Here is a 27,267-nt window from a genome sequence, read left to right on the forward strand (position 1 = left end):
GTCTGCCATTACCAAGGCAATCTGCCATCACTGAGGCAGTCCGCCATTACAGAGGCAGTCTGCCATCACTGAGGCAGTCCACCATTACAGAGGCAGTCTGCCATGATTGAGGCAGACTGCCATTACTGAGGCAGTTCTAACTATACCTCTATTAACAAAATCACAAGGAAGTTCACACAGCAGCTGGGCAGAGCCCACAGCAGCTCAGCAACACCTCTGCAGGCAGACTGTGACTAGGCTACCTCCTAGCTGGGCAGGGCATCTCTGAAAAAAGGCAGCAGCATGTCAGGAATTTATAAATAAAGCCCCACATTCTCAGGACAGAGCACCTGGGGAAAAAAGTGGTTATGAGTTCTGCTGCAGCAGAATTAAACGTACCTGCCCAGCACCTGTGAATGAAACAATAGAGCTCACAGCTCAGCACTTAAGCTCCTGTAAGGGTCAGACTGTCTCCTCAAGCAGCTCTCTGATCTCCATATATCCAAAGAGTCATCTCATAAAGGAGAGCTCAGGCTGACATCTGGCAGGTATCCTTCTGGGATGAAGATAACAGAAGAAGAAACTGGCAGCAACCCTTACTGTTTTGCAGCTGCTGCAGGTGATCCCCAGGCAAGCAGGGTCTGGAGTGGACCTCCAGCAGTCCTACAGCAGAGGGGCCTGACTGTGAGAAGGAAAACTAAAAAACAGAAAGAAATAACTTCATCACCAACAAAAAAGGATGTCCACTCAGAGACCCCATCCAAAAGTCACTAACTACAAAGACTACAGGTAGATAAATCCACAAAGATGGGAAGAAACCAGTGCAACAAGGATGAAAACACCCAGATCAGAACACCTCTCCTCCTCCAAGGGATCACAACTCCTCACCAGCAAGGGAACAATGCTGGATCAAGAATGAGTCTGATGAATGGACAGAAACAGACTTCAGAAGGTGGGTAATAAACTTTTCTGAGGTAAAAGAACATGTTCTAACCCAATGCAAAGAAACTAAGAACTTTGAAAAAATGTTTGATGAAATGCTAATAAGAATAAACAGCTTAGAGAAGAATATAAATGACCTAATGGAGCTGAAAAACACAACACGGGAACTTCGTGAAGCATAAACAAGTTTCAATAGCCAAATCGACCAAGCAGAAGAAACGATATCAGAGATTGAAGATCAACTCAATGAAATAAAATGAGAAGGCAAGATTAGAGAAAAAAGAGTGAAAAGAAATGAACAAAGCCTCCAAGAAATATGGGATTATGTGAAAAGACTTAATCTATGTTTGATAGATGTACTTGAATGTGATGGAGAGAATGAATCCAAGCTGGAAAACACTCTTCAGGATATTATCCAGGAGAACTTCCCCAACCTAGCAAGGCAGGCCAATATTCAAGTCCAGAAAATACAGAGAACACCACGAAGATATTCCTCAAGAAGAGCAACCCCAAGGCACATAATCATCAGATTCAGGGTTGAAATGAAGGAAAAAATGCTAAGAGCAGCCAGAGAGAAAGGTCGGGTTACCGACAAAGGGAAGCCCATCAGAATCAGTGGATATCTGCAGAAACCCTACAAGCCAGAAGAGAGTGGGGCCAGTATTCAACATCCATAAAGAAAAGAACTTTCAACCTAGAATTTCATATCCAGCCAAACTAAGCTTCATAAGTGAAGGAGAAATAAAATCCTCTATGAACCAGCAATTGCTGAGAAATTTTGTCACCACCAGGCCTGCCTTACAAGAGCTACTGAAAGAAGCACTAAATGTAGAAAAGAACAATCAGTACCAGGCACTCCAAAAATTTACCAAATGGCAAAGAGCCATCTTCACACAATGAAGAAACTGCATCAACTAATGGGCAAAACAGCCAGCTAGCATCAAAATGGCAGGATCAAATTCACACATAACAATATTAACCTTAAATGTAAATGGGCTAAATGCCCCAATCAAAAGACACAGACTGGCAAATTGGATAAAAAGTCAAAACCCATTGGTGTGCTGTATCCAGGAAACCCATCTCACATGCAAGGACACACATAGGCTCAAATAAGGGATGGAGGAAGATTTACCAAGCAAATGGAGAGAGAGAGAAAAAAAAAGCAGGAGTTGCAATCCTAGTCTCGGATAAAATGGACTTTAAACCAACAAAGATCAAAAGAGACAAAGAAGGGCATTACATAATGGTAAAAGGATTAAGGCCCCAAGAAGAGCTAAGGATCCTAAATGTATACACACACAATAGAGGAGCATCCAGATACATAAAGCAAGTTCTTAACGCCCTACAAAGAGACTTAGACTCCCACATAATAATAGGGGGAGACTTTAACACTCCACTGTCAGTAATAGACAGATCAACGAGACAGAAAATTAACAAGGATATCCAGGACTTGAACTCAGATCTGGACCAAGCAAACCTAATAGACATCTATAGAACTCTCCAACCCAAATCCACAGAATATACATTCTTCTCAGCAGCACATCACACCCAGTCTAAAACTGACCATGTAATTGGAAGTAAATCACTCCTCAGCAAACACAAAGGAAGAGAAATCATAACAGTCTCTCAGACCACAGTGCAATCAAGTTAGAACTCAGGATTAAGAAACTAACTCAGAACCACACAACTTCATGAAAACTGAACAACTGACTCTTGAATGTTGACTGGATAAACAATGAAATGGAGGCAGAAATAAAGATGTTCTGTGAAACCAACGAGAACGAAGACACAATGTACCAGAATCTCTGGGACACATTAATAGCAGTGTCTAGAGGAAAGTTTACAGCAATAAATACCCACATGAGAAGCAAGGAAAGATCTAAAATCGACACCCTATCATCAAAATTGAAAGAGCTAGAGGAGCAAGATCAAAAAATGCAAAAGCTAGCAGAAGACAAGAAATAACTAAGATCAGAGCAGAACTGAAGGAGACAGAGACACAAAGAATCCTTCGAAAAATCAATAAATCCAGGAGTTGGTTTTTTGAAAAGATCAACAAAATAGACAGACCACTAGCCAGATCAATAAAAAAGAAAAGAGAGGAGAATCAAATGAATGCAATAAAAAAATGATAAAGGGGATATCACGACAGATTCCACAGAAATACAAACTACAATCAGAGATTACTACAAACTCTATGCACATAAACCACTAAACCTGCAAGAAATGGATAAATTCCTGGACACTTGCACCCTCCCAAGCCTAAACCAGGAAGAAGTTGAAACCCTGAATAGACAATAACAAGGGCTGAAGTTGAGGCAATTAATAACCTACCAATTAAAAAAAGCCGAGGTCCAGATGGGTTCACAGCCGAATTCTACCAGACATACAAAGAGGAGCTAGTACCACTCCTTCTGAAACTATTCCAAACAATACAAAAAGAGGGAATCCTTCCCAAATCATTTTATGAGACCAACATCATCCTGGTATCAAAACCCGGCAGAGACTCAACAAAAAAAGAAAACTTCAGGCCAATATCCATGATGAATATAGATGCAAAAATCTTCAATAAAATACTGGCAAACCAATTGCAACAGGACATCAAAAAGCTTATCCATCACAATCAAATAGGCTTCATCCCAGGGATGCAAGACTGGTTCAACATACACAAGTCTACAAACGTAATTCACCACATAAACAGAACCAAAGACAAAAACCACATGATTATCTCAATAGATGAAGAGAAGGCCTTCAACAAAATTCAACAGCCCTTTATGCTAAAAACTCTCAGTAAATGAGGTATCGACTGAATGTATCTCAAAATAACAAAAGCTATTTATGACAAATCCACAGCCAATATCATACTGAATGGGCAAAAACTGGAAACATTCTCTTTGAAATCTGGCACTAGACAAGGATGCCCTCTTTCACCACTCCTATTCAATATAGTATTGGAAGTTCTAGCCAGAGCAATCAGGCAAGAAAAAGAAATAAAGGGTATTCAATAGGAAAAGAGGAAGTCAAATTGTCTCTATTTGCAGATGACATGATTGTATATTTAGAAGATCCCATAGTCTCAGCCCAAACTCTTCTTAAACTGATAAGCAACTTCAGCAAATTCTCAGAATACAAAATCAATGTGCAGAAATCACAAGAATTCCTATACACCAATAACAGTCTTAAAGAGAGCCAAATCAAGAACGAACTGCCATTCACAATTGCTACAAAGAGAATAAAATACCTAGGAATACAACTAACAAAGGATATAAAGGACCTCCTCAAGGAGAACTACAAACCACTGTTCTGCTCAAGGAAATAAGAGAGGACGCAAACAGATGGAAAAACATTTCATGCTCATGATTAGGAAGAATCAATATTGTAAAATGGCCACAATGCCCACAGTAATTTGTAGATTCAATGCTATCCCCATCAAGCTACCTATGACACCCTCCACAGAACTGGAGAAAAACTTCTTAAACTTCATATGGAACCAAAAGAGAGCCCATATAGCCAAAATAATTCTAAGCAAAAAGAACAAAGCCAGAGGCATTACACTACCTGACTTCACACTCAACTACAAGGCTACAGTAATCAAAACAGCATGGTACTGGTATCAAAACAGAGATATAGACCAATGGAACAGAACAGAGGCCTCGGAGGCAACGCCACACATCTACAGCCATCTGATCTTTGACAAACCTCACAAAAACAAGCAATGGGGAAAGGATTCCCTGTTTAAAAATGGTGTTGGGATAACTGGCTAGCCATGCGCAGAAAGCAGAAACTGGACCCCTTCCTGAAACATTACGCTAAAATTAGCTACAGATGGTTTAAAGACTTAAACATAAGACCTAACACCATAAAAACCTTAGAAGAAAACCTAGGTAAAACCATTCAGGACATAGGCATAGGCAAGGACGTCATGACTAAAACACCAAAAGCAATGTCAACAAAGGCCAAAATAGACAAATGGGATCTAATTACACTCCAGAGCTTCTGTACAGCAAAAAAAAAAAAAAAAAAAAAAAAAAAAATCATTAGAGTGAACTGGCAACCAACAGAATGGGAAAAAATATTTGCAATCTACACATCTGACAAAGGGCTAATATCCAGAATCTACAAAGAACTAAAATAGATTTACAAGAAAAAAACAAAGAAACCCATTTAAAAGTGGGCGAAGAATATGAACAGACACTTTTCAAAAGAAGATATTTATGAGGCCAATAAACATATGAAAAAATGCTCATCATCTCTGGTCATTAGAGAAATGCAAATCAAAACCACATTGAGATACCACCTCATGCCAGTTAGAATGGTGATCATTAAAAAATCAGGAGACGACAGATGCTGGAGAGGATGTGGAGAAATAGGAACACTTTTACACTGTTGGTGGGAGTGTTAATTAGTTCAACCATTGTGGAAGACAGTGTGGTGATTCCTCAAGGACCTAGAGATAGAAATTCCATTTGACCCAGCAATGCCATTACCTGATATGTATCCGAAGGATTACAAATCATTCTATTAAAAAGACACATGTACATCTATGTTCATTGCGGCACTGTTTACAATAGCAAATACCTGGAACCAACTCAAATGCCCATCAATGATAGACTGAATAAGGAAAATGTGGCACATATACACCAAGAAATACTACGCAGCCACAAAAAACAATGAATTTGTGTCCTTTGTAAGGACATGGATGAATCTGGAAACCATCATTCTCAGCAAACTGACACAAGAACAGAAAATCAAACACTGCATGTTATCACTCATAGGCAGGTATTGAACAATAAGAACACATGGACACAGGGAGGGGATCATCACACACTGGGGTCTGTTGGAGGGTAATAGGGAAGAGATAGCAGTGGGTAGGGAGGTTGGGGAAGGATAACATGGGGATAAATGCCAGATATAGGTGACGGGGGGGATGGAGGCAGCAAATCACATTGCCATGTAGGTACCTATGCAACAATCCTGCATGTTCTGCACATGTACCCCAGAACCTAAAGTGCAATTATACAAGGTCATTTAGGGTACCAGGATGACTGGACTGTGTCTTCAATTATGGCTTCTAGGGACTTTCTGGATATTGACACCCAACTGAAGGAAGGGAAAAAGGTGCTGTCAGATTTTCTATGGGCCAGCACTGGAAGCTGGCCACATCATTGCTGATCACATTCCATTGGATAGAATTCAGTCTCATGGCCATATACCTAATGTCAAGGGACACTGAGAAATAAAGTCAAGTTGTGTGCTGTGGAGAAGAGAAACTGACTTTGATGAATGCTTAGCTATTCTCTACCACATTCTTTTACATCTTAAGAGATGTAAGATTCTCTTAAGTCTTCCTGGGGAAAAACTAAACCCTCTGTTGATTTTTTCACCCATGAATTAGCAGAAGTGGGAAGCATGTGAAAGGCTAAATTTTAATTCATGTGATGCCTGAGAGGTCTTCTATTTTGAGAATTTGTTTTCTTGAGACAAATAATATCAAGAAATATCATTTATTGGTAAAAATACAACCAAGACTTCGGGAATTTTTAATTTAAATGTACAATAAAATGATTTTTATCTCATTTTGTTCCTTCATGGAGGGAACTAACAATGATAATACTTAGACTTTTAAATATTTTAATCCATAATCTCTTTTCTCCAGCATCACCAAAAGTAACTGGGACATAGTTAGAGAATCAAGTTGGAAATAAAAGATTTGGTGGCTATCTAGATTGAGTCAATACAAAGGTAGTGAAGGTTGTTAGCTTCCAAGAGTCTTCTGATCTGTTGAGGCAGGAAGAGAAATGGGTATATGTAGTATCAATACACAAGAAAAGAAAAAGAAAAAAAATTAAAATAATTTTCCTTTTTTCTTTCTTCCCTCCTGTATCAGTTCAATCATTAATATTTACAGAAGTGGTAGCATTTCTCTGGATCCAATAAAGTGCATGTAAATTTCAACACAAGAGTAAGCCTATCTAACAGGAACCCACTAGAACTTTCCAAAAAGGGAAATTATATAGGAGTGCAGTAGGAGCTAATTGTCCATCAATCCAGGTAATGCATTTACTGGAGATCTCTCACATTGTTATAAATAAAGGAAATAAAAGTGAGGTGAGGAGGAGTCTTACTTATTACATCTAGTCCAGAGCCAAGCATAACCCATGTATTTAGAAAGCTCTACAGTGATTCTGATGAGCGCTAAGGTCGAAAACCACTGATCTCCTAAAATAAATACCCATTTCTAAATGATGCAAAGGGTGGTTCAGTTTTAATATAAAGCTGAGACTGATTAGATGGCTAATGATATTTACATCATGATGAAAATCTAGCTCAATACAGCATCTTTCTGTTAAATGTGATGTGGCTACGATAAATGTTTTCCAATTGTGCATTTTAATTAAGTTGTATATAGATGAGCAGCCAAATTGATGTTTGCAGTAAAAAAACAAATATAGGACTGACACTTAGGTAAATCATTCTCAGACATAAAATTTGGCAAAAAAACAAACAAAAAAAGCAAAGCAAACAACTGTATAACATCACCTAGATACAGCTTTTCTAGCTGCTTGGAGCAGAATTATTTATCTATATTGCCATTATCTCTGGATTGTTGTTGTATTTATTGAATATTGAAGGAGGACATTATGTGTAAGTCATCATTTCCTGGTAAGAGTGAGTTGCACTCTTTCCTTGTATATGACCCATTTATTGAAACTAACAGGCAACAATGAATTACATAACCCTAATGGAATTCACGTATTAGTCAGAACATATTATTATAAATTAGCCACACTTTGAAAATTTAAACACCTTTAAGTCTAAGACACTACTTAATATGAAAACATTACTTAAAAATTTCAGTTACATTCCCTGTTTTAACAGCTGAGTTTAAGTAGTTTTTGTAAATATTGCCTTTTTATATTTCCCTTTCTTAATTGCACTCTCCTCTCAGATATTTTATTACTGGTTTAAATTCTGAACTGTTTTCCACAGACAAACAAAATAAGGGCTTGTTTAATTCAGTTAGGTCAGGCTTCTAAGTTTTTGCAGTTGTAAATTTGATTGTCGTATTTCTAAACTATTTCCTATATATTTCACAATGTGATTACAAAATTATGTTCTCATAATTTTTATGTGTTCCATTCAGCATTTATAAAGAGGTATCTATTTAAAGAAATGTGTGAAAGATTCATTGAATACATAGCTTGCTTTGTTCAATAGATTTTCCTTTAATTCAACATAATTGATATCACAAAACCTATGCACATATACAAAAACCTGTAAGTGAAATAAATCTATAAATGAAATTAATTGAAACATTTAGAGTTAAAAAGTGTCCCACATTCATCTAATCTTCCTACACACACATAAAAACAGGTGATACAAGTGCTCAGAGGGGAAAACTTGTTCCAAATTTCCACCCAAGATCAACCTCCTGTTCACATTGCTGAAATGAAGACAAATGACTGTATGATCTCGCTCACAGGCCATTAAGTGTGGTTAGATTCCTGGGCAAAATTACTAGAAGCTTGAACACCTCTTCAGATCTCCACTGATTTGTGTCTTGTTCCTTCCCTATAGGCAGGTGGACTTGTATTTGCAAGTACAGTCTTGGCATTCATCAACGTAAAACAGTAGGGAAAAGATATAAAAGGTCACAATAACAACATAAGGAAATTCAACTGAGAGAAATTACTACTTGGAGATTCTAAAGAAAGCAGAGCACTATTTGAAAGCCTAACTTTCTAACAATACTCAATGCCCTGGCCAAATTTTGTTGCCTTTTAATTCAGTTCTTCAGAGAAAGACAATTCACTTTAATATGTTCCCAAAGTAGAAGCTTGCTGTGATGTGATGTAATTGGCATTGATATTTTGTACTACTTATTCCTGGCAACAGTGAAATCCCTGGAGTCTCATTGTTAAAAATTCAAATTTTATATATTAATTGGAAGTCTTCAGGAAGGCAACTATATCATTAAAAACTGTGTATTTAGGTTTTAGATAATCCAAGGTAGGTGAACTGGAGCACACTGAAATGAGAATCTCAAAATCTTCTCTGGTGCCTTCTGACCTATGTAGTTCCTGCCTTCTTAGCATTCCATTGTCTGTTCCCTCCAGTACGTAGGAAATCAAAGACAGCATGAGGCTTGAGTGATAGGATTCTCATAGTAGATGCTTTTGTAAAAAAATAAATATCTGCATTTTTTTCTGGTTCAACTAACCTCTTTCAAAGTAATATGATTCATAGATTGCCTCTAACTGCAAACATTACTCTGCTCAGGCAATTTCCTTCTGGCAACTTTTCCAGATCTTTGCACTCTTGATCCAGTGCCCACCTCTATTCTCTATACTGTTGCAATTATTATCCTATATTGCAATGATCATTCTGCTCGTTTGCCTTCTTCCACTAAAGATTGAGCACCTCGAAGGATTATATGCGTGCTCCTAGAACAGATATTTGGTTCAACAAACACTCAATGAATGAACAACATAATATCAAAAAAATTGTGAAAAATATTCAGAAGTTAAGTTTGTTAAGTGCTCAGTTGGACTCTACTCTGTGGCAACACGTTAGGGTAACTGATATTGCAGCATTTTTGTTATGGGGCAACAGAGTTAATCTGATGGGTTTAATAAATAAAAGAATCACTTCATCTGGTGGGATCAGAACTGTAGCTTAGGCTTCCTGATTGCCAGTCTGAGGCTCTTCCTACTCCATTAATACCCTGCTGTCCTCATGTATATGTGGAAGAAATTTCTGTATAGTGTTGCCCAAATAATGTTTCTTTCACTGGATATATGACATGGTAGGAAGATAAGTAAAAAATGTCAGCATATAATGTGTTTAAAAAACAAAATATATTACTTGTATTTCTATTTTTGTAACTGTTATGCTTTAACATTTATTTGTCTTTGGAATGGAGTGGTGATTATAGGAAATTCTGGGTAGAATGAGAACTTATTTGTCTTAGTAATGAAAGAGAAAAATTACAGGATTGTTTTGTATATTTTTATTATTCTCATGACAAGTAAGAAATGGATGTACTAGGAAAACCCTTTGCTCATCTACTTCTATTCATAAGTGAAGCGTTCTTAAAATAAATGCTAGTCATAATTGCATTTGTGAATGTTAACACAATTATCTCTGTGTTGTGTGAAATATGAGTGTATGCACCTGACTGTTTATGGCTAACTCCTGTGATTCTGAATAAAAAATATCTTTCTCAGGCTCTCCCTTCTGCATTTCCACTGCCTCTGCCTTGGTTCTAATTTATACAATCTTTTCAAATATAGATTTTTAGATTAAGAATTGCTCACACATTGCAAAAATAAAAATCGTACAGAAATATTTTAAAATATCTCTTCATGCTTAACCAACTATGCTTTGCCACCCAAGCTGGCTTCATGGGCATGTGACCTGGGCAGTCTTTCAGGGCCACATGCTTTGAATGGTCTTGGTCTTGTGCTTAGTTTATTGCTCTTCTGCTGTGTTTTTTCCCCCAGACTTCCATATTTATTGTAGATATGGGGGTACATGTGCAAGTTTGCTGCATGAGCATATTGCATGATGCTGAGGTTTGGGATATGGATCCTGTCATGCAGATAGTGAGCACAGTACCCAATAGGTAATTTTTTCACCTATAGCCCCTCCTCTTCCTCCCCAATAGTCTGTAGCATCTGTTGTTCTTATGTTTATGTCCATGTGTGCTTAATGTTTAGCTCTCTCTTACAAGTGAGAAAATGCACTATTTGATTTTCTGTTCCTGTGTTGACTTGCTTAGAATTATGGCCTCCAGTTGCATTCATGTTTCTGTAAAGGACATAATTTTGTTCTTTTTATGGCTGTGTAGTATTCCATGGTATGTATATATGTACTACATTTTCTTTATCCAGTTCACCATTGAAGGGCAAGTAGGTTGATTCCATGTCTTTGCTATTGTGAACAGTGTGTTGATGAACATAGGACTGCATGTATCTTTTGGCAGAACAATTTATTTCCTTTGGGTATAGACCCAGTAATGGGATTTCTGGGTCAAATGATAGTTCTAAGTTCTTTGAGAAATCTCCAAACTGCTTTCCACAGTGGCTAAACTAATTTACGTTTCCACCAACAGTGTATAAGCATCCTTTTTGCTTTGTAGCCTCTCCCACATCTGTTGTTTTTTGACTTTTCAGTAATAGTCCTTCTAACTTGTGTGAAATGGTATCTTACTGTGTTTTTCTTTTAGGATTTCTATAGTTTGAGGTCTTACATTTAAATCTTTAATACATCTCAAAATATTTTTTGTATATGGTGAAAAGTAAGGGTCCGATTTAATTCTTCTCCATATGTCTAGCCACTTATCCCAGCACCATTTATCGAATAAAGAGCCTTTTACCATTGCTTGCTTCTGCTGGCCTTGTTGAAGATCAGATGATTGTAGATGTGCAGCTTTATCTCTGTGTTTTCTATTCTGTTCCATTTGTCTATGTGTCTGGTTTTGTATCAGTACCATGTTGTTTTGGTTACTGCAGCTTTATAGTATAGTTTGAAGTTGGATAGTTATGTCTCTGGCATAAGCTTTGTTTTTTGTTTTTTTTTTAACTTAGGATTGCTTTTACTATCAGGGGTTTTTTGGTCCCATATGAATGTTAGAAATGAAAAGTGACATTGGTAGTTTCATAGAAAGAGCATTGAATCTGTAACTTCTTTGGGCAGTATGGCCATTTTAACAATATTAATTCTTCTGATCCATAAACATGTAAGCTTTTTCCATTTATTTATGTCATCTCTGATTTTTTTCAGTACTATTTCGAAGTTATACTCAGAGATCTTTTACTATCTTGCTTAGCTGTCTTCCTAGGTATTTCATTTTCTTTGTAGCTATCATAAATAGGATTGTGTTCTTGATTTGACTCTCAGCCTGAACAATATTAGTGTACAGAAATGCTACTGGGTTTTGTACATTGATTTTGTATCCTACAACTTCACTAAAGTTGTTTATTAGTTCTAAGATCCTTTTGGCAGTCTCTAGGATTTTCTAGGTACAGAATCATCATTAACAAAGAGAGATAATTTGACCTTTTTTCCTATTTTGATGCCATTTATTTCTTTTTCTTGTCTGACTGCTCTGGCTAGGACTTCCAGTACTATGTTGAATAGGAGTGGTAAGAATAGGTATATTTGTTTTGTTCCAGTTCTCAAGGACAATAGTGCTAGTTTTTGCCCATTCAGTGTGATGTTGGCTGTGGGTTTCTCATAGATGGCTCTTATTATTTTGAAATATGTTCTTTCTATTGATGTTTAGTCTGTTGAGAGTTTTCATCATGAAGGAATGTTGAATGTTATCAAAAGCTTTCTCTTTATTTATTGAGATGATTATGTGGCTTTTTGCTTTCATTTGTTTGTGTGGTGAATCACATTTACTGATTTGCATGCATTGAACCAGCTTTGCATCCCAGGAATAACACCTACTTGATTGTAGTGTATTAATTTTTTGATGTGCTGCTGAATTCGGTTTGCTAGTATTTAGTTGAGAATTTTTGCATCTATGTTCATCAGGCAAACTGGCCTGAAGTTTTCTTTTTTCACTGTAACTCTGCCAGATTTTGGTATCAGGCTGATGCTAACTTCATAGAATGAGTTAGGGAAGAATCCCTCATCCTTGATTTTTTGGGATAGTTTCAGTAGCATTGCTACAAATTCCTTTTTGTACATCTGGTAGAATTTGGCTGTTAATCCATTTGGTTCAGGTCTTGTTTTGGTTGGTTTTTTTATTACTGATTCAATTTCAGAGCTCAATATTGGTCTATTCAAAGTTTTGATCTCTTCATTTTCAGTTTTGGGAGTTTGTGTGTTTTTAGGAATTTATCCATTTCCTCTAGATTTTCTAATTTGTGCACATAGAGTTGTTCATAGTATTTTCTGAGGATCTTTTGTATTTCCAGGGGATCAGTTGTAATATCATCTTTGTCATTTATGATTGTACTTATTTTGCTTTCTCTTCTTTTGTTGTTAATCTAGTTAGCAGTCTATCAATCTTACTTATCTTTTTTGAAGAACCCACTTTTGCTTTCATTGATCTTTTGTATTCTTTTTTTCCTAATTCCTTTAGGTGCAAAGTTAAATTGTTAATTTGAGATCTTTCTTACTTTTGATGAAGACGGTTAGTGCTATAAACTTTCTTCTTAACACAGCCTTAGTTGCATTTTAGAGATTTTGATAATTGAGTTCCTATTTTTATTAATTTCAAACAAATTTTAAATTTATGCCTTAATTTCATTGTTCTCCCAAAAGTTATTCAGGAGAAAGTTGTTTAATATCCATAAATTTGGGTAGATTTGAGAGATATTCTTGATACTGATTTCTGTTTGTATTGTACTGTGGTGTGATAATGTGCTTGGTATGATTTCAATTATTTTTAATCTATTGAGGTTTGCTTTATGTTAAAGCATGTGGTCAATCTTAGAATATGTTCCATGAGCAGATGAGATGAATATATATTCTGTGGGTGTCGAGTGGAGTATTCTGTAGATGTTTATTAGGTCCAATTGGTCAAATGTTGATTTTAAGTCCAGAGTTTCTTTGTTAATTTTCTCCCTTGAAGATTTGTCTAATGCTATCAGTGGTGTATTAAAGTCTCCCATTATTATTGTGTCTAAATCTGTTCATAGGTCAGCAAAAACCTGTTTTATAAATCTGGGTGTGTAAATATTTGGTGTGTAAAGATTTAGGATAGTTAAATCTCCTTGTTGGATTTACCTTTTATTATTATATAATAACTTTCTTAATTTTCTTAATTTTTATTGGTTCAAAGTCTATTTTATCTATTATAAAATAGCAATTCTTGCTCTTTTTTTGTTTGTATGGTATATCTTTCTTCATCCCTTTACTTTGAGCCTGTGGGTGTTCTTACACCAAGAGGGGTCTCTTGAAGACAACAATAGTTGGGTCTTATCTTTTTACCCAGATTGCTACTCTGTGCATTTTAAATATGTCATTTAGCCCATTTACATTCAGGGTCAGTATTGATACACGAGATTTTGATCCTATCATCATGTTCTTAGCTGGTTGTTATGTAGACGAGATTGTGTAGTTGCTTTATAGTGCCAGTGAGCTATAGTCTTAAGTGTGTTTTTGTAGTAGCAGGTGCTGTTCTTTTGATCCATGTTTAGTTCTCCCTTAACGACTTCTTGTAATACTGTTGTTCTATTTGAAACAAATTCCCTCAGTGTTTGCTTATCTGAGAAGGATTTTATTTCTCTTCCACTTATAAAGTTTATTTTGGTGGGATAGAAAATTCTTGGCTGAAATTTTTCTTCATTAAGGATGCTGAAAATAGGCCCCTAATCTCTTCTGGCTTATTAGATTACTGCTGAAAGGTCTGCTGCTAGCCTAATGGGGTTCCTTCTGTATGGGACATGACCCTTCTCTCTAGCTGCCTTTAAGATTTTTTCTTTTGTAATGACCTTAGTGAATCTGATGTGTATGTTCTTTGGGGATGGTCGTCTCATATAGTATCTAGCTGGAGTTCTCTATGTATTTTGAATGTGCATGTCAACCTCTTTCATGAGATTAGGAAAATTTTCATGAACTATATTATCATGTATTTTACAAGTTGTTTATTCTCTCTTGTCTCTCAGGAATGCCAGTGAGTTTCAGATTTGTTCTTTTTATATAATCTCATATATCTTAGAGTTTTTCTTTAATTTTTTTTAAAAAAATCTTTTTTCTTTATTTTTGTTTGACTGAGTTGATTCAAAGAACCAGTCTTTGAGTTCTTTCCTCAGCCTGGTCTATTTTGCTGTTAATACTTCTAATTGTATTATGAAATTCTTACAGTGAAATTTTTCAAGTATAGAAGTTCAATTTGAATCTTTCTTAAAATGGCAATTTTATCTTTGAACTCTTGGATTGTTTTACTGGATTTCTTGGATTGAGTTTCAACTTTCTATTGAATTTTGACCAGTTTCTTTGACATCCATATTCTGAATTCTATGTCTATCAGTTCAGTCATTTTATACTGTTAAGAATCATTGCTGGGAGCTAGTGGACTCATTTGGAGGTAAGGGGACACTCTGGCTTTTAAATTGCCAGAGTTCTTGGGCTGATTTTTTATTATCTGGAAGGGTTGGTGCTCCTTTAACTGTGATGTAAGTGGAGTACAGTCACTTGGCTTTATTTCTGGATGATTTCAAAGGGCCAAGGCTCTGTATAGCATCTTTATTTGTGGCTTTTTGTTTGTTTGTTTCTTTGTTTCATAGAGTGTATGTTAGCAAAATGCTTTTGGTGTTGCAGTTTGGGCTATGATCCAGTAGATGGCACATAAGAGTAATGGGTTCTGGGCCCTCCCTCAGCCACAGGGCTCCTCTATTTACTCAAGTTTGTAGCCATGCTCTGTTGTATGGTGGGGAGTGAGATGACCTCCCCTCATTAGTTTTGCTCCTATACCTTAGCGGAGCCTCCTTTAATCACTGGCACTGTGTCTACATTTCTTTTGTTAGGGGTTCCAAGATGTGGGGCTCCTTGAACAGAGGCTAAGGCAAGGAGATAGGCCACATTCTTTCCAGGCTGGTCCTGTGGAAAGAGGCATGCCTTGTTTCTGTTCCAGCCCATGAAATCACACATCTCATCCTTCTCAGCGCTCTGAGAGTGTGTGGGTTTCTTTCCCATTTGAGTGCTGGCCACAGATCTTGGCTCAGCACTCTTGAGTTGCACACTGCAGCCTTGGGCACCAGGATCAGCTAGTGACTCTGTCCTTTGGACCCTCAGAATTAGGTTCCAGGTGTGCTAAGGGAATCTAAAGTGCTCCCAGGTCATCAGGAACATAATCAGGTAGAACAAAGCATCCAGCTATGCAGTGGAGGCTGCTGTGCACATGCTCCTGCAGAATAGCCAGGCAGAGTGGGCAGGAGGGCCTGCAGAACATATGTGCTCCAGTCCTGTGGGAAAGTTGGACACATTTTCATCTGGCCAGGTAGTAGGCTGGGGCTAAAACTTCTTGGAGGGTACCTATAGCTAGGTTCCACCAGAGATGTGCCATGCACTAAGGCCCCTGTTTCTGCACTGGCTGAAGTACCATCTCTGTCTTCTCTCTGGATAGATTCATCTGTCAGCTCAACCGTCCATGGGGTATGTTGACCCCACTGTAGCCAGGAATCCAGAAGTACACAGCAAGGGTGGGTAGTCCCACAGTTCCTCACTCACCCATTCACCAGCAACAATTCAGGGGTGGGAACTAGCCCCAGTGTTTGTATACCCTGGACAGGGTTACCAGCCTCCTCCCTCCTCAGCCTCAGCATCTGCGTTGCCAACTGCTCTTGGCATTATCTCTCCAAAGATCTGTTCAAATGCTGGTTTACCTGAAACCTTGATCTCTCTCAGGCATTTCTTGGCTGTCTCATTGGCCATCTTGTTCACCTTTTGTTCTACTGTTTTCTTGAAACTTACTAAATTTCGAACACAGGATCCTGTATTTTTATTTTGCACCCTACTCCTCTCCCAATCCTCTCCATCTATGTAATTACTCTTAACTGTTTGTTACTTCAAGAAATTCTCTATGTATGTAAACATGTTTGTATGTATGCACTGGTTTTTACATCAATGTTATTATTCTGGATATAGTCTATAATTGCTTTGCCTCCTCAATTACACGTGTTGGAATTTTCCCACTAAACAGCCTCTGCCTCCCTAGCATCTATTTTTATTTCCCCTAGAGAGTCTTCATACTACTGGAGACTCTCTAGGGGAAATAAAATAAAATAAAAAAGGGATGGCCTTTCTAATTCTGGTTGTGCCACTTCCCTGTTAAAAATGGATAATGTTTCCCTTTTGCATATAGAATAAATTAGCATCTTGATAAATAAATCAGACTATGTAGTCCTGCTGGCAGTGTGCTGGCAAATTTGAGTTTCTGAGCATGCAAGTTCTGAAGGAACTTGCAATACTCTCTCTCATTAACAAGTATGAAAAATGATCTTTTTTTAACCACTACTTTGTAGGGTTACTAATAATCAGCCTAGAAATTAGTAAAAATAATGTTGTGGGCCGAACATTTATGTTTTCTCCAAATTGATATGTTGAAACTCTCATCTCCGATGTGATGCTATTAGGAGGTAGGGGTCTTTGGAAGGTCATTGTGTTTAGATAAGGTCATAACAGTAGAGGCTTCATGATGGGATTCATTTCCTTATAAGAAAAGTCAGAGACTGAAACACTTTTTCTCTCTTTGCTGTGTGATGACAAAGCCAGAAGGCAGCCAACAGAAGCCAGGAAGAGGGCTATCCCAAGAATCTGACCATGCTGGCACCCTGATTGAGGACTCCATAACCTCCAGAACTGTAAGAAATAAGTGTCTGTTGTTTAAGCCACCCAGTCTATGGTATGTTATTAAAGCAGCTTGAGCTAAGACAGACAGGGAAGAGGCCCTTTAGCTTTTTACAAAGTTGATCAATCTACCACAGAGGGTTATTTTACAGATAAGGAAAATGAGCCTGAGAAACAAGACATGTCATGTCCAAAGCCGCAGAATTTAGTGATGAAATTAAATGAACATCTACTGCTTTTCAGGTTAATAGACTGTGACAGCTTCTTGGAATTTTTATGAACACTCTAAATTCTGAGGTCAGAATGGTATTCTGAGTTTAGAGAAGTCTGGCTGTGTGGCAACAGCTATTGCCATTGCTCCTAGTGCAACATTTATAGTATACGGAGGCTGGATTATCCAAGTTGATGGTTTAAAATGCCTGTGGTGGGCCCAGTGCAGTGGCTCACGCCTGTAATCCCAGCACTTTGGGAGGGCGAGGTGTGTTGATCACAAGGTCAGTAGTTTGAGACCTGCCTGGCCACCACAATGAAACCCTGTCTCTACTAAAAATACAAAATATTAGCTGGGCATGGTGGGGGGCAACTGTAATCCCAGCTACTTGGGAGGCTGAGGCAAGAGAATCGCTTTAACCCAGGAGGCGGAGGTTGCTGTGAGCTGAGATAGCGCTATTGCACTCCAGCCAGGTGACAGTGCAAGACTCCATCTCAAAATATATATACATATATATATATATGCCTGTGGAGTAGCCACTCCCATACATGTATGATCATCAGTGAATTAATCTCTCTGAGCTTTAATTATCTTAAGCAGAAAAAAGATATGATAATATCTACTTAGCTGTGATTAGGAATAAATACAGTTGTATTCACTTACTCAACAAATATTTATTAAGTTACTATTCTGTGTCAAAAATTGTGCTCAATAATGAGATTATGGCAGTGGATTAAACACATTCCCTGCCCTCATGAAGCTTACGATCTGGTGGGATTTAAAGTGTAAGAAAGTTAGCACAGTTTCTTACACAAAGTCAATGCTCAATTAACACTGAAATTTAAGTTTCTAAATGATTTTCTTCTTTTTTTAAAAAAATAACTAACACTGCTGATTGATCTTTAGAGATATTCTCAATTATGAAAATTGGAACGTTTATACTGAAATCACCATGAAGAAGATGTCCATCTTCCTCCCTGCCCTTTACCTCCTGTTACTCTTCTTTAACCATTTGCTAGTAGAAAATTGGCACGCCTTCTGCCCAGTGCTTTTTTCCTATGTGTATTAAAGAGCTTTGTGAAAATCAGTTTTTGAAATGTCTTGCTCATGTGTGAGAGCTAACAAACAGGGTATAAGGAAATATCCATCTAATAAAAAGCACTTTGAAAATCAGGTTAAGGTTTACTTACTTGATGTTAACCAAGCATCTCAGTCTATGTGCCCATTTTGCCTATCTGAGAGTTCTGCCAGACTCTATCTAGTCAGAGCATGCCTAGCAAGAAGACACTGCATGTCCCAGAAATCAGCTTAGAAGTTTCACTAAAGGAAAAATCAGCCTAGTGAGGTCCATGTGAGACCTGCCCAGGAATGTGAAAGAAGATCAGTAAGGTTAGTGTGTAAAAACAATGCCATGCACTTGGAAAGCTCTAGAAGTGAGTCTTGCATGCAGGACCTCTTGATTTTCTGTGCTGAGCTGCAGATGTCTGTTTTCACAGCAGTGCCTGCCAGAGCTGCAGTTGACAAGGCCAGCTGCTCTCAACTGCCAACTGTCAGTTGACGTGGCAAGCTCCTACCAATTTGTGCTGAGAAAACAGCATGGAATCGGGTCAGCATAGGACATGACTTTAATATCCTCCATCTGTCAAATAGACTTACTTGGAGAAAACTGAACATTTGGAGCAGGAATTGTTGAGGCTATTCTATGATAACATCTATACATGATTCAAAAAACCAAACTGTATTCAGTTAGTTTTCCTCTGCTGTGATACAGCAGGAATTGGTCTAGTAGATACAACCGTATGACTTTAAGTACTTCAGGTGGCATACATTAAAGCTTTCCCCCTCTAGATCCAGAACCTACCTTCCTTCCTCCCAGGCACTGCTGGAGCTGAGGCTTAGTGAGGACACCATATTGGCAGTTGTGGGGCTGCCAGGTTATTTCTCTCCAGTCACACGTCCTGTTGTCTGAACAGCTTAGGCAAGGCACAATCCACTGGCCTGGAATAGATGGCAAAACTTTTTTTGGTTCTGTTTCTACTGGTGAAATTATATTTTGCATGTAACTTTAAAATTCAGCTATGGCACACCATTACAGAAATTATAGTAAGACCATCCTTATCATTTAAATCTAGTGGAACAATGAAGATACGGCTTCCTGCCAATCAAATAGAATAGCAACATTAAGTAATGATCTGGAATAGCATGTTTCATGCAGAAATCAAGTATGAGCTCTGTTCCATGAAACCATATACTTATTAAAAATCTAAGTACTACTCAATCATTATCTTATTTTTAAACAGTACATTGGGCACGTCAGTAGGACAAAAGCATTAATAGATTGGGAGCCCCCCCAAACTGGCAGTTAGTCTCGAATATTTATTAGCCTAACACATGCATAGGTTCTAAGTCCAATTGTATAATACATCTATTTCCTGCTCTCAAGAGATTTGAGACACAAGAGAACTACTTCAGTATGCTGATAATTTATTATTTTGAAGATTAGTGTTCTTGATTTGATTGATGGCATTTTTGGTGTGAATCTCTTCACCTCTTTCTAACTGTTGTCTGAATTTCTTCATCTGTTAGATGAGGTGTGTACTGTTCTCCTCACATGATTAGTATAAGGATGTAATGGAATAATGTATTTAAGGCACATTTGCAATCTTGTATTCATCTTTCGTTACTAACAGAGTTCTGACAGAAAGTAGGTCCAAAGTATTAGCAAATGTTTATAAAAAGAAATATTCTTTATGCATTTAAGGTCTTTCCTGTTTTATTAATAAAATAGCATTCATGAAAAACACTTTAGCTTTTAGAGTGAGTAGATACATTAACAATGTGGTAGAAAAATATTTTTAAAAATTTTTGGTTTTTTCTTGTTCATCTTTTCAGAAATTGAGTGTGAACATAGCATCACATAAACAAATACGGAGTGGTTATTTCTCTCCCTGTTGGAGAACATATACAATGATATCACTGATAGTCACTCCCTCTATCCTAAATGTCTTGCTTATGTTACTAGTATGATTTACCCTTCGAAATATTGAGGAGCTAAATATCACCCAGATAGTTATTGAGTTAGAAAGGAAAAAGAATTAAAAACTTTTTCCATTCTGGCTCTGATTAGTTATATTGCTAATAAAGGTATCTGGTATTATATGAATTTTAGTGGAAAGGATTTCTATTTTTAGGTGATGAATGTAGTGCATTTTATATTTATGACTTTAGGGATATTAGAATTGTGAATGTGTTTGTGTGTGGAAATAGTTATAAATAATAAAATATGAAAGCAGACATAGTTTATGACTCTTACTGATTGACCACAGAAAGAGAAAAGTGTAGGTATATTAAAAGAGAGAAACTGGAAGACATAGAAAATAGGAGGGAAAGGAGATGAGAAAATTATGAATTCCAGAAAAGGCAAGAAATATACAATAACTTCGAGGGGTATCATGTCAACTGGAAGACATTGTACCTTCAAAAGTAATGCAGACTCATTTGTTCTTTTCACCATTTTTTTCTTTTCTTTGAGTTTTACATGTAATGAGAATTCCAGAAAACTGCCTTATTAAATATCTATTGACTAATTACTTTCTACACAATTTCAGGAATGATAAATTAATCTTTTTGTCTCCATATACATATGACACTTTAGAAGGATTTAAGTTTAATACATTAAGTAAATACTCTATTGAAGTGTTAGGTGTTACTGGTGTTAAAATATCCTAATATATTTTTTAAATAGTTTACATTTTCCAGTACTTCCCAGATGCTAGGAATAGCCTAAAAACTTTAATATATCAACATATTTAAACATCAACAACCCTATTATCATCTCCTTAACCAGGGCTCAGAAACTTGTCTGAGATCCTCTAGTTAGTAGGTGGTAGAGCTAGGATTCGAGCAGGCAGTCAGTTCCAGAGTCCATGCTATTAACTATAATGCTAAACTTAAAAATTTATAATCAGGTTAGAAGGTTATAATTTAGATGCAATATAGAATAATCATAGCATAATAACAGCTAACACATAACGGAGTAAAAATATCTGTGTGGTAATGAAAGAGTTCGGACTTTGGGGACCATGCACACCTGGGTTCTATCTCCAACTAGCCTGGCGGACCTCAACATTGACTACCTATTAGAGTCACTTGGAAAGCTTTTAAAAATTCCCCCACCTAGATTGTACCCCAGACTGATTGAACCAGAATCAATGGGGATGGAGCTCAGGCATCAGTATTTTTTTAATGCTTCTTTGGTGATTCCAGTATGCTGCCAAGGATGAAACCCACTATCTAAATTGTTCAAATTACTTAATATTTTCACGATTAAATTTACTTCTCTATAAGGAAAATACGTATAGCACCTGCCATAGTGCCTAATACCTAAGAGTCAGCATATATATTTTATGCATTTTCCCACCTCTACTCTCAGAAAGCCACAATTGTTCAAAGTAGAGAAAGAGTCATGGAGGTCAGAGTTTGAAAGTGTCCATGAAGCAGATAAAATGTGAACAGGTCTTTAAGGACAGATAAGATTTGAAGAGGTGGAAGGAATGGCACTTTAGGTACAGTGAAGAGATGGGCCTGACAGAAGTGAGACTGAAGAACTACTGCATATCTTGGAGAAAAAGAGGGTCTGACATATGAAAGATGTTTCTGAAGTTTCCAGTTGTAGAGAACGGCAGTAGTACTAAAAAAAACAACACAGAAAATTAAGGAGAGATGCTGGTTTTCGAATTGCAAAATAAAGATTATCCTCCTCAAAAGTGCTTATTTTTCCATCCAATTCTCTTTTATAATTTCTTTTTCATTCAGAATATATCTTCCTTTCTCATTCTAATTTTGTTCTGGCAAGCATGGTTTGTCATTAATAATCAAGCTCCTTCACATCTTTGATGTAGACACAGCCTAAAGTTTAATCTTTGTTGATGAATTTCTCAAGCAAACCTCCTTAGATAAATAATAGAGAGGTTCACATTGAGTGGCTTGTAGCATCTCACTGGATGGAGTTAGAGGAGGCCTTAGAGTAGGTCCTTTCTCCCTCCCCTTCCCCTCACCTGTTTTTAAAAAAAAAAAAAAAAAAAAAAAACAGAAGAGGCAATCTGAGGCCCAAAGAGTTAAATAACAGAAGTGGGGTCATGCTGTTAATGACAGGGCAGGTCCAGAACTGAGGTCTCTAAGTCTTCAATTTGCTTATCCTTTTATCATATTAGACTAGGTCAGCACAAAATAATCAGTGGAAAATAAAATATACCCCACAGTCTATTTGGTAGCACTTATAGGAAAACTCACAAACTGACTGTTATAATGAATTTATTTTTAAAAGCTGAATTTACTTAGCGAGTTCTTGTGTTGACAGAGACTATGTTTAACCAAAGATTGTTAATTTTCTTTCTAATAGGACAATGATATGTTGAGGGCATAAATGTGTCTCTGCTAATGAGATTACATTTAATAATCTTTTGAAGGGCTAAGTTTTCATCAGATCTCTGAGAATCTCAGAGCATATGCATCCTATCCCTACTCCAGACACTCTCTCTACCCTTCAACATTGCTTATAGCTCATTTTGCACAAACTGAAGCCCACTTTGGCCACTTGCTGCCAAGGATGAAGAAACGAGTGGCTACTTGCATGTGCAAAGATTCAAATATGGGTACAATTAGTTTCTGGGCATGAAATCGCATGCACATAAAAAGGAAGCCTGATTGGGTCTCTGAAAACTTGGCCCCTGTGGTTCATACTACTCTATATTTACACAGTCATAACTCTGCATTTTTGCATTGGTTAACAATTCCTTTTATTTATTGTGAGTTAAATACTACTTGAAATAGGCATCTGTATAACATCTGCAAAACTGGTGCTCTTGACACTTTAAATAATACCAGCTCTTTGCTAAAATTGTCCAAAAAAGTACCATAAATTCTATGTTATATATTTGAACACTGAATGAATCAAAGCTGTGATTTCTGAAGTAAAGCATGACATATGTTTTAGGAAACAACATTCTGAGGAATGAAATTGTCTTTTTGGAGAAGTCATTTGATTTATAATTACAGCTCTATATTTAATGCAAGTTAGATTTCAGCCATTTCAGTGAATCAGATTGAATGATACAATGGAGGGAAAATGTTCAATTCTGATTTAGGGTCGAGGTGAGATATGAAGTTATGTAAATGTGAGCACTAATTCCTGACCCTATAATTCATAATACAAAGCATTTTTATTTAAGAATAAAAAATACATCTGTATTTTCAGTATTACTGTTAAAATTATCATATTTCCTTGCTAAAAAAGGACAGGATAAAAATTTTTTAATTTACATATTGTAAAATGCAATCTGAAATGTTTTCCCTAAAGTTTATTCTCATTCAATGACCACCGCAGAAATTTTTATTTTTTCTAATTAGAATAATTGTTTTTTCTTTTGTAAACAATACATTTAATTATAGGCTGTCTCTTACAGTTAAATTATTTACTAAAAGATAAAAATAAATTTAAGAATAAAAAATACATTCAAAAGTTTAATGACTGATGTTATTGAAAATGATATCTTGTGATCAATACATAGGCAAAGTGAAAAAAAATCCAGTTTTGCCAAATAACTGTAATGTGCTTTTACAATAAGATTTTCAAACCAATCTATCTTTGGCCATTAAAACTAAATCCAGAGCTCCTAAATAAACTTTCTCCCAATTTTATCCACTAAAACAACTTCTTTCAATAGGAAGGAATCCTGCTACTAAGGAAGGAAATCATCTCTGGCAGCAAATAATACATTCTTGCAGACTGCCATCCTGACCTCACTGGTTAGTTTTTGAGTCTTTGGGCCTTCTGGAGCTTAGACATGGAGCAGTTGGTTGTTGTGATTGTGCCCTGGCTGCTCATGGTCTTCTGTGGATGGGAGGAAGGTTTGGATCTTGGTTTTAGGTCAGCAGTCATTTTAAAATCACATATAATATATTGGAAGATGGATAAGGGACCATCTCTTCTCTGGAGAAGCCTATAATCTAGGAAAGCCATCAGTAAAAACATATTGCTCATGTACCCTTGATGTATTAATGAGTACACTGCAATATATATGTACAGATATTCCTATATTTTATCCATTATAAAACATATAAAGAAAAAAGATCAGGTAAAATATAAATGCACATATATTTTAATCTTTTACTGGCTTCACCCTATGAATGGCCCTGTGCCACTTCCTCCTTTTCCTGGGGAACATCATTTCATTTTGGAGACTAAGTGAGAAACATATAAATACTTAACAGAATGTGGTAAGTGCTATTGTAAAGGTGTGCCCAGGATGCACAGGGAAGAACCTAAGCTGGGAATCTGGCGGTGAAAAAAGGCTTCCTGGAGAGGACTTCCATCATTAGAAGTTGGGCAAAGATGGGAAGAGGACTTGTAGGTACAGGGAAGAGTGTGGACAAAAACCTGGAGTTTTAACGGGCCATTATCAACATAAAGAGAAGCAAAGAGTCTGGGAGGAAGCTGGAAATATAGAAACAGGTCAGATTATGGAGGCTTAAAATTGTCAGGCTAAGGAGCATGGACTTGATTTGTGAGTCAATTTGGGACCTTCTCTAAGGGGGCCTAGATCCTCAAGTACCAGAAGGCCACCGTTCTATGACAGCCTCACCTACAATGTCCAGGCACAAAGCCCAACATAAATTAGCGTACATTTAGTGAACACAACAAGCTGCTACTTCTTGAAGAATCCAAGTAATGTACCTTGAACTTTTTGTTGAAGAACTTTTGCCTTGGTGCAGTAGGAGGAATAGAATTGTTTTATGATTTATCATAAATTGTCATCTGATAAAAAATATTTAATTGGACATATCAGTGTCTCCTTTGTATGGAAGAGCATATATCTCATTTAGCAGAGAATCACAAATCACACCACCTGACACACCATAACGGGTAAATCCCTCTCTATTCCCTGACTGTAATTTATTATTTAGAACACATGTTCAAGAATGGGGACATGCCCACATTTGTTAACTCTGCGTGCCAAATTGCAATTTGTCCTGCCCATTTGGGAAACTCATTTCCCATTCAAGCTGTGGTGTGAAGTTCACGGCAAGGGTAGAAAAGCTCCTGAGTGTTTCTTCAGACTTTTTAGATGAAGGGAGACATGGGGTCAAGAGGACAGAGCAGTAACCAGGGAAGCATGGAGAAGATGCTCTCTGTTCCTCTAATGGTTTTGAAGGCATTTTTAGCCCCAACTTTGGCTTGACCCCACCATCTCCACTGAAAGAAGATTGCTGGGGAAGGAGAGAAATAGGGGATGTTGAGCATGGCACCAAAAAAGTATCTCATTCCAGATCTCAGTGCTTAGGCAGGATTTAACACAGTAATTAAATTTGATGTCACAATTTTCCTGCCTCTATAAATGGCCAATATATGAGGGACACTAGTGATCATGGCCCCCAATTTTTTTTTAATGAAAAGGAATAATTTAAAACTGAACTTGTATACTTTGCAGTTCTTTGGTCCATACCAGATATTTATTATCTAACTACTATGTACAAATTATGTTGCCAAGTGAATTAGTATAATGCAAACAAGTCAAGATCTCTGCCTTCATGAAGTTGACATCCTGAGGAAACTGACATTAAGCAATTAATTAGATACTTAGTCATTTAAATAATTGTGGTAACCGCTATGGAAGAAAAGTACTGAGTGTTATGAACTATATAATAAGGAAGGTTCTCTGGCAAAAGTAATGTTTGAGCTAAGATTTGTAGATGAATATGGATTAACTAGGCAGAGAGGGGAGAAGAAAAGAACTGATTAATCCAAGTATATCAAATATTAAAATAATGCACTTACATTAATTATATGTTTATAGTTCATAGTCAATAAAAATTAGTGCCCTTAATTTTTTTTGTAAAAGGATAGTTTAAATAAGCATATACTTATCTATACTAAAGTATTCTTTTTTTAGAGAAGGGATATCCAATGTGATAGTCACCTTTCATGTCCCCAGATGGACATCTTTTTAGTTCAGACTGTAAAATGGCTTCAATGTAGTCAGAAGAAATAGGCTGTAACCCACAGGTTTCCTCTGGGTGAATCAGCAAACCACAATCCTGCAATAAATAATAGATATTAGTTGTCATATTAATTAACCTGACCCATAATAAAATCTAAAAAATAAGATTTTCTGTGCAAAATAACCTTTATGGATAAAAGAGAGGAAATATTCCTTATCTTTCTCATGCTGACTTATCAATAGTTGTTTGTGCTAAAAAGTAGATAACAATTTAATATTTATTTCGACATTGATATTTATGTCATTGTTCTGCCAATCAAAAAACGAATACAAGTTTTAATTTAAAAATATATCTCTGACACAAGAACAGAAAACCAAATGCCACATGTTCTCACTCATAAGTGGGTGTTGAATAATGAGAACACATGGACACAAGGAGGGGAACATCACACACTGTGGCCTGTCGGGGGATGGGGGGGCTAGGGAAGGGATAGCAGGAAGTGAGGGGATTGGGGAGGGATAACATTAGGAGAAATATCTAATATAGATGACGGGGGGATGGAAGCAGCAAACCACCATGGCACGTGTATACCTATGTAACAAACCTGCATGATTTGCACATGTACCCCAGAACTTGAAGTATAATAATAAAAAAAACTATATATATATATATATATATATATATGTACGTATATATCTCAATGTCAACTCATTAAAAACAAAACAAACTATAATAGAGGACAATATAGCAAGTGGAAAAAGACAGCTAATGTGAGAAGGGAAATGAGAACTGTTTGGAGAGAATTTAACAGATGAATTTCATTTTAACAA

General features: G+C 36.8%; 1 protein-coding gene across 6 annotated transcripts in view; it reads right to left on the reverse strand.

Annotated features, from left to right (window-relative positions):
- Positions 1 to 27,267, reverse strand: part of CPED1 (cadherin like and PC-esterase domain containing 1) — a 313,055-nt gene that overhangs the window by 33,041 nt on the left and 252,747 nt on the right. For all 6 annotated transcript variants that reach the window (XR_010341759.1, XM_064373989.1, XM_012474072.2 and 3 more), the window contains 2 exons: positions 26,416 to 26,533; positions 19,299 to 19,435 (listed from right to left, as the gene is read on the reverse strand). Coding sequence is in view for 5 of the 6 variants with exons in the window: in XM_064373989.1 (XP_064230059.1) it covers positions 19,299 to 19,435; positions 26,416 to 26,533 (255 nt within the window). In the remaining variant the exon portion in view is untranslated. The remainder of the gene's footprint in view (positions 1 to 19,298; positions 19,436 to 26,415; positions 26,534 to 27,267) is intronic.

Source organism: Aotus nancymaae, unplaced genomic scaffold, assembly GCF_030222135.1.
Source record: "Aotus nancymaae isolate 86718 unplaced genomic scaffold, 86718_ANA_hifiasm-v0.15.2.pri h1tg000002l, whole genome shotgun sequence".
Classification (NCBI taxonomy): Eukaryota; Metazoa; Chordata; class Mammalia; order Primates; family Aotidae; genus Aotus; species Aotus nancymaae.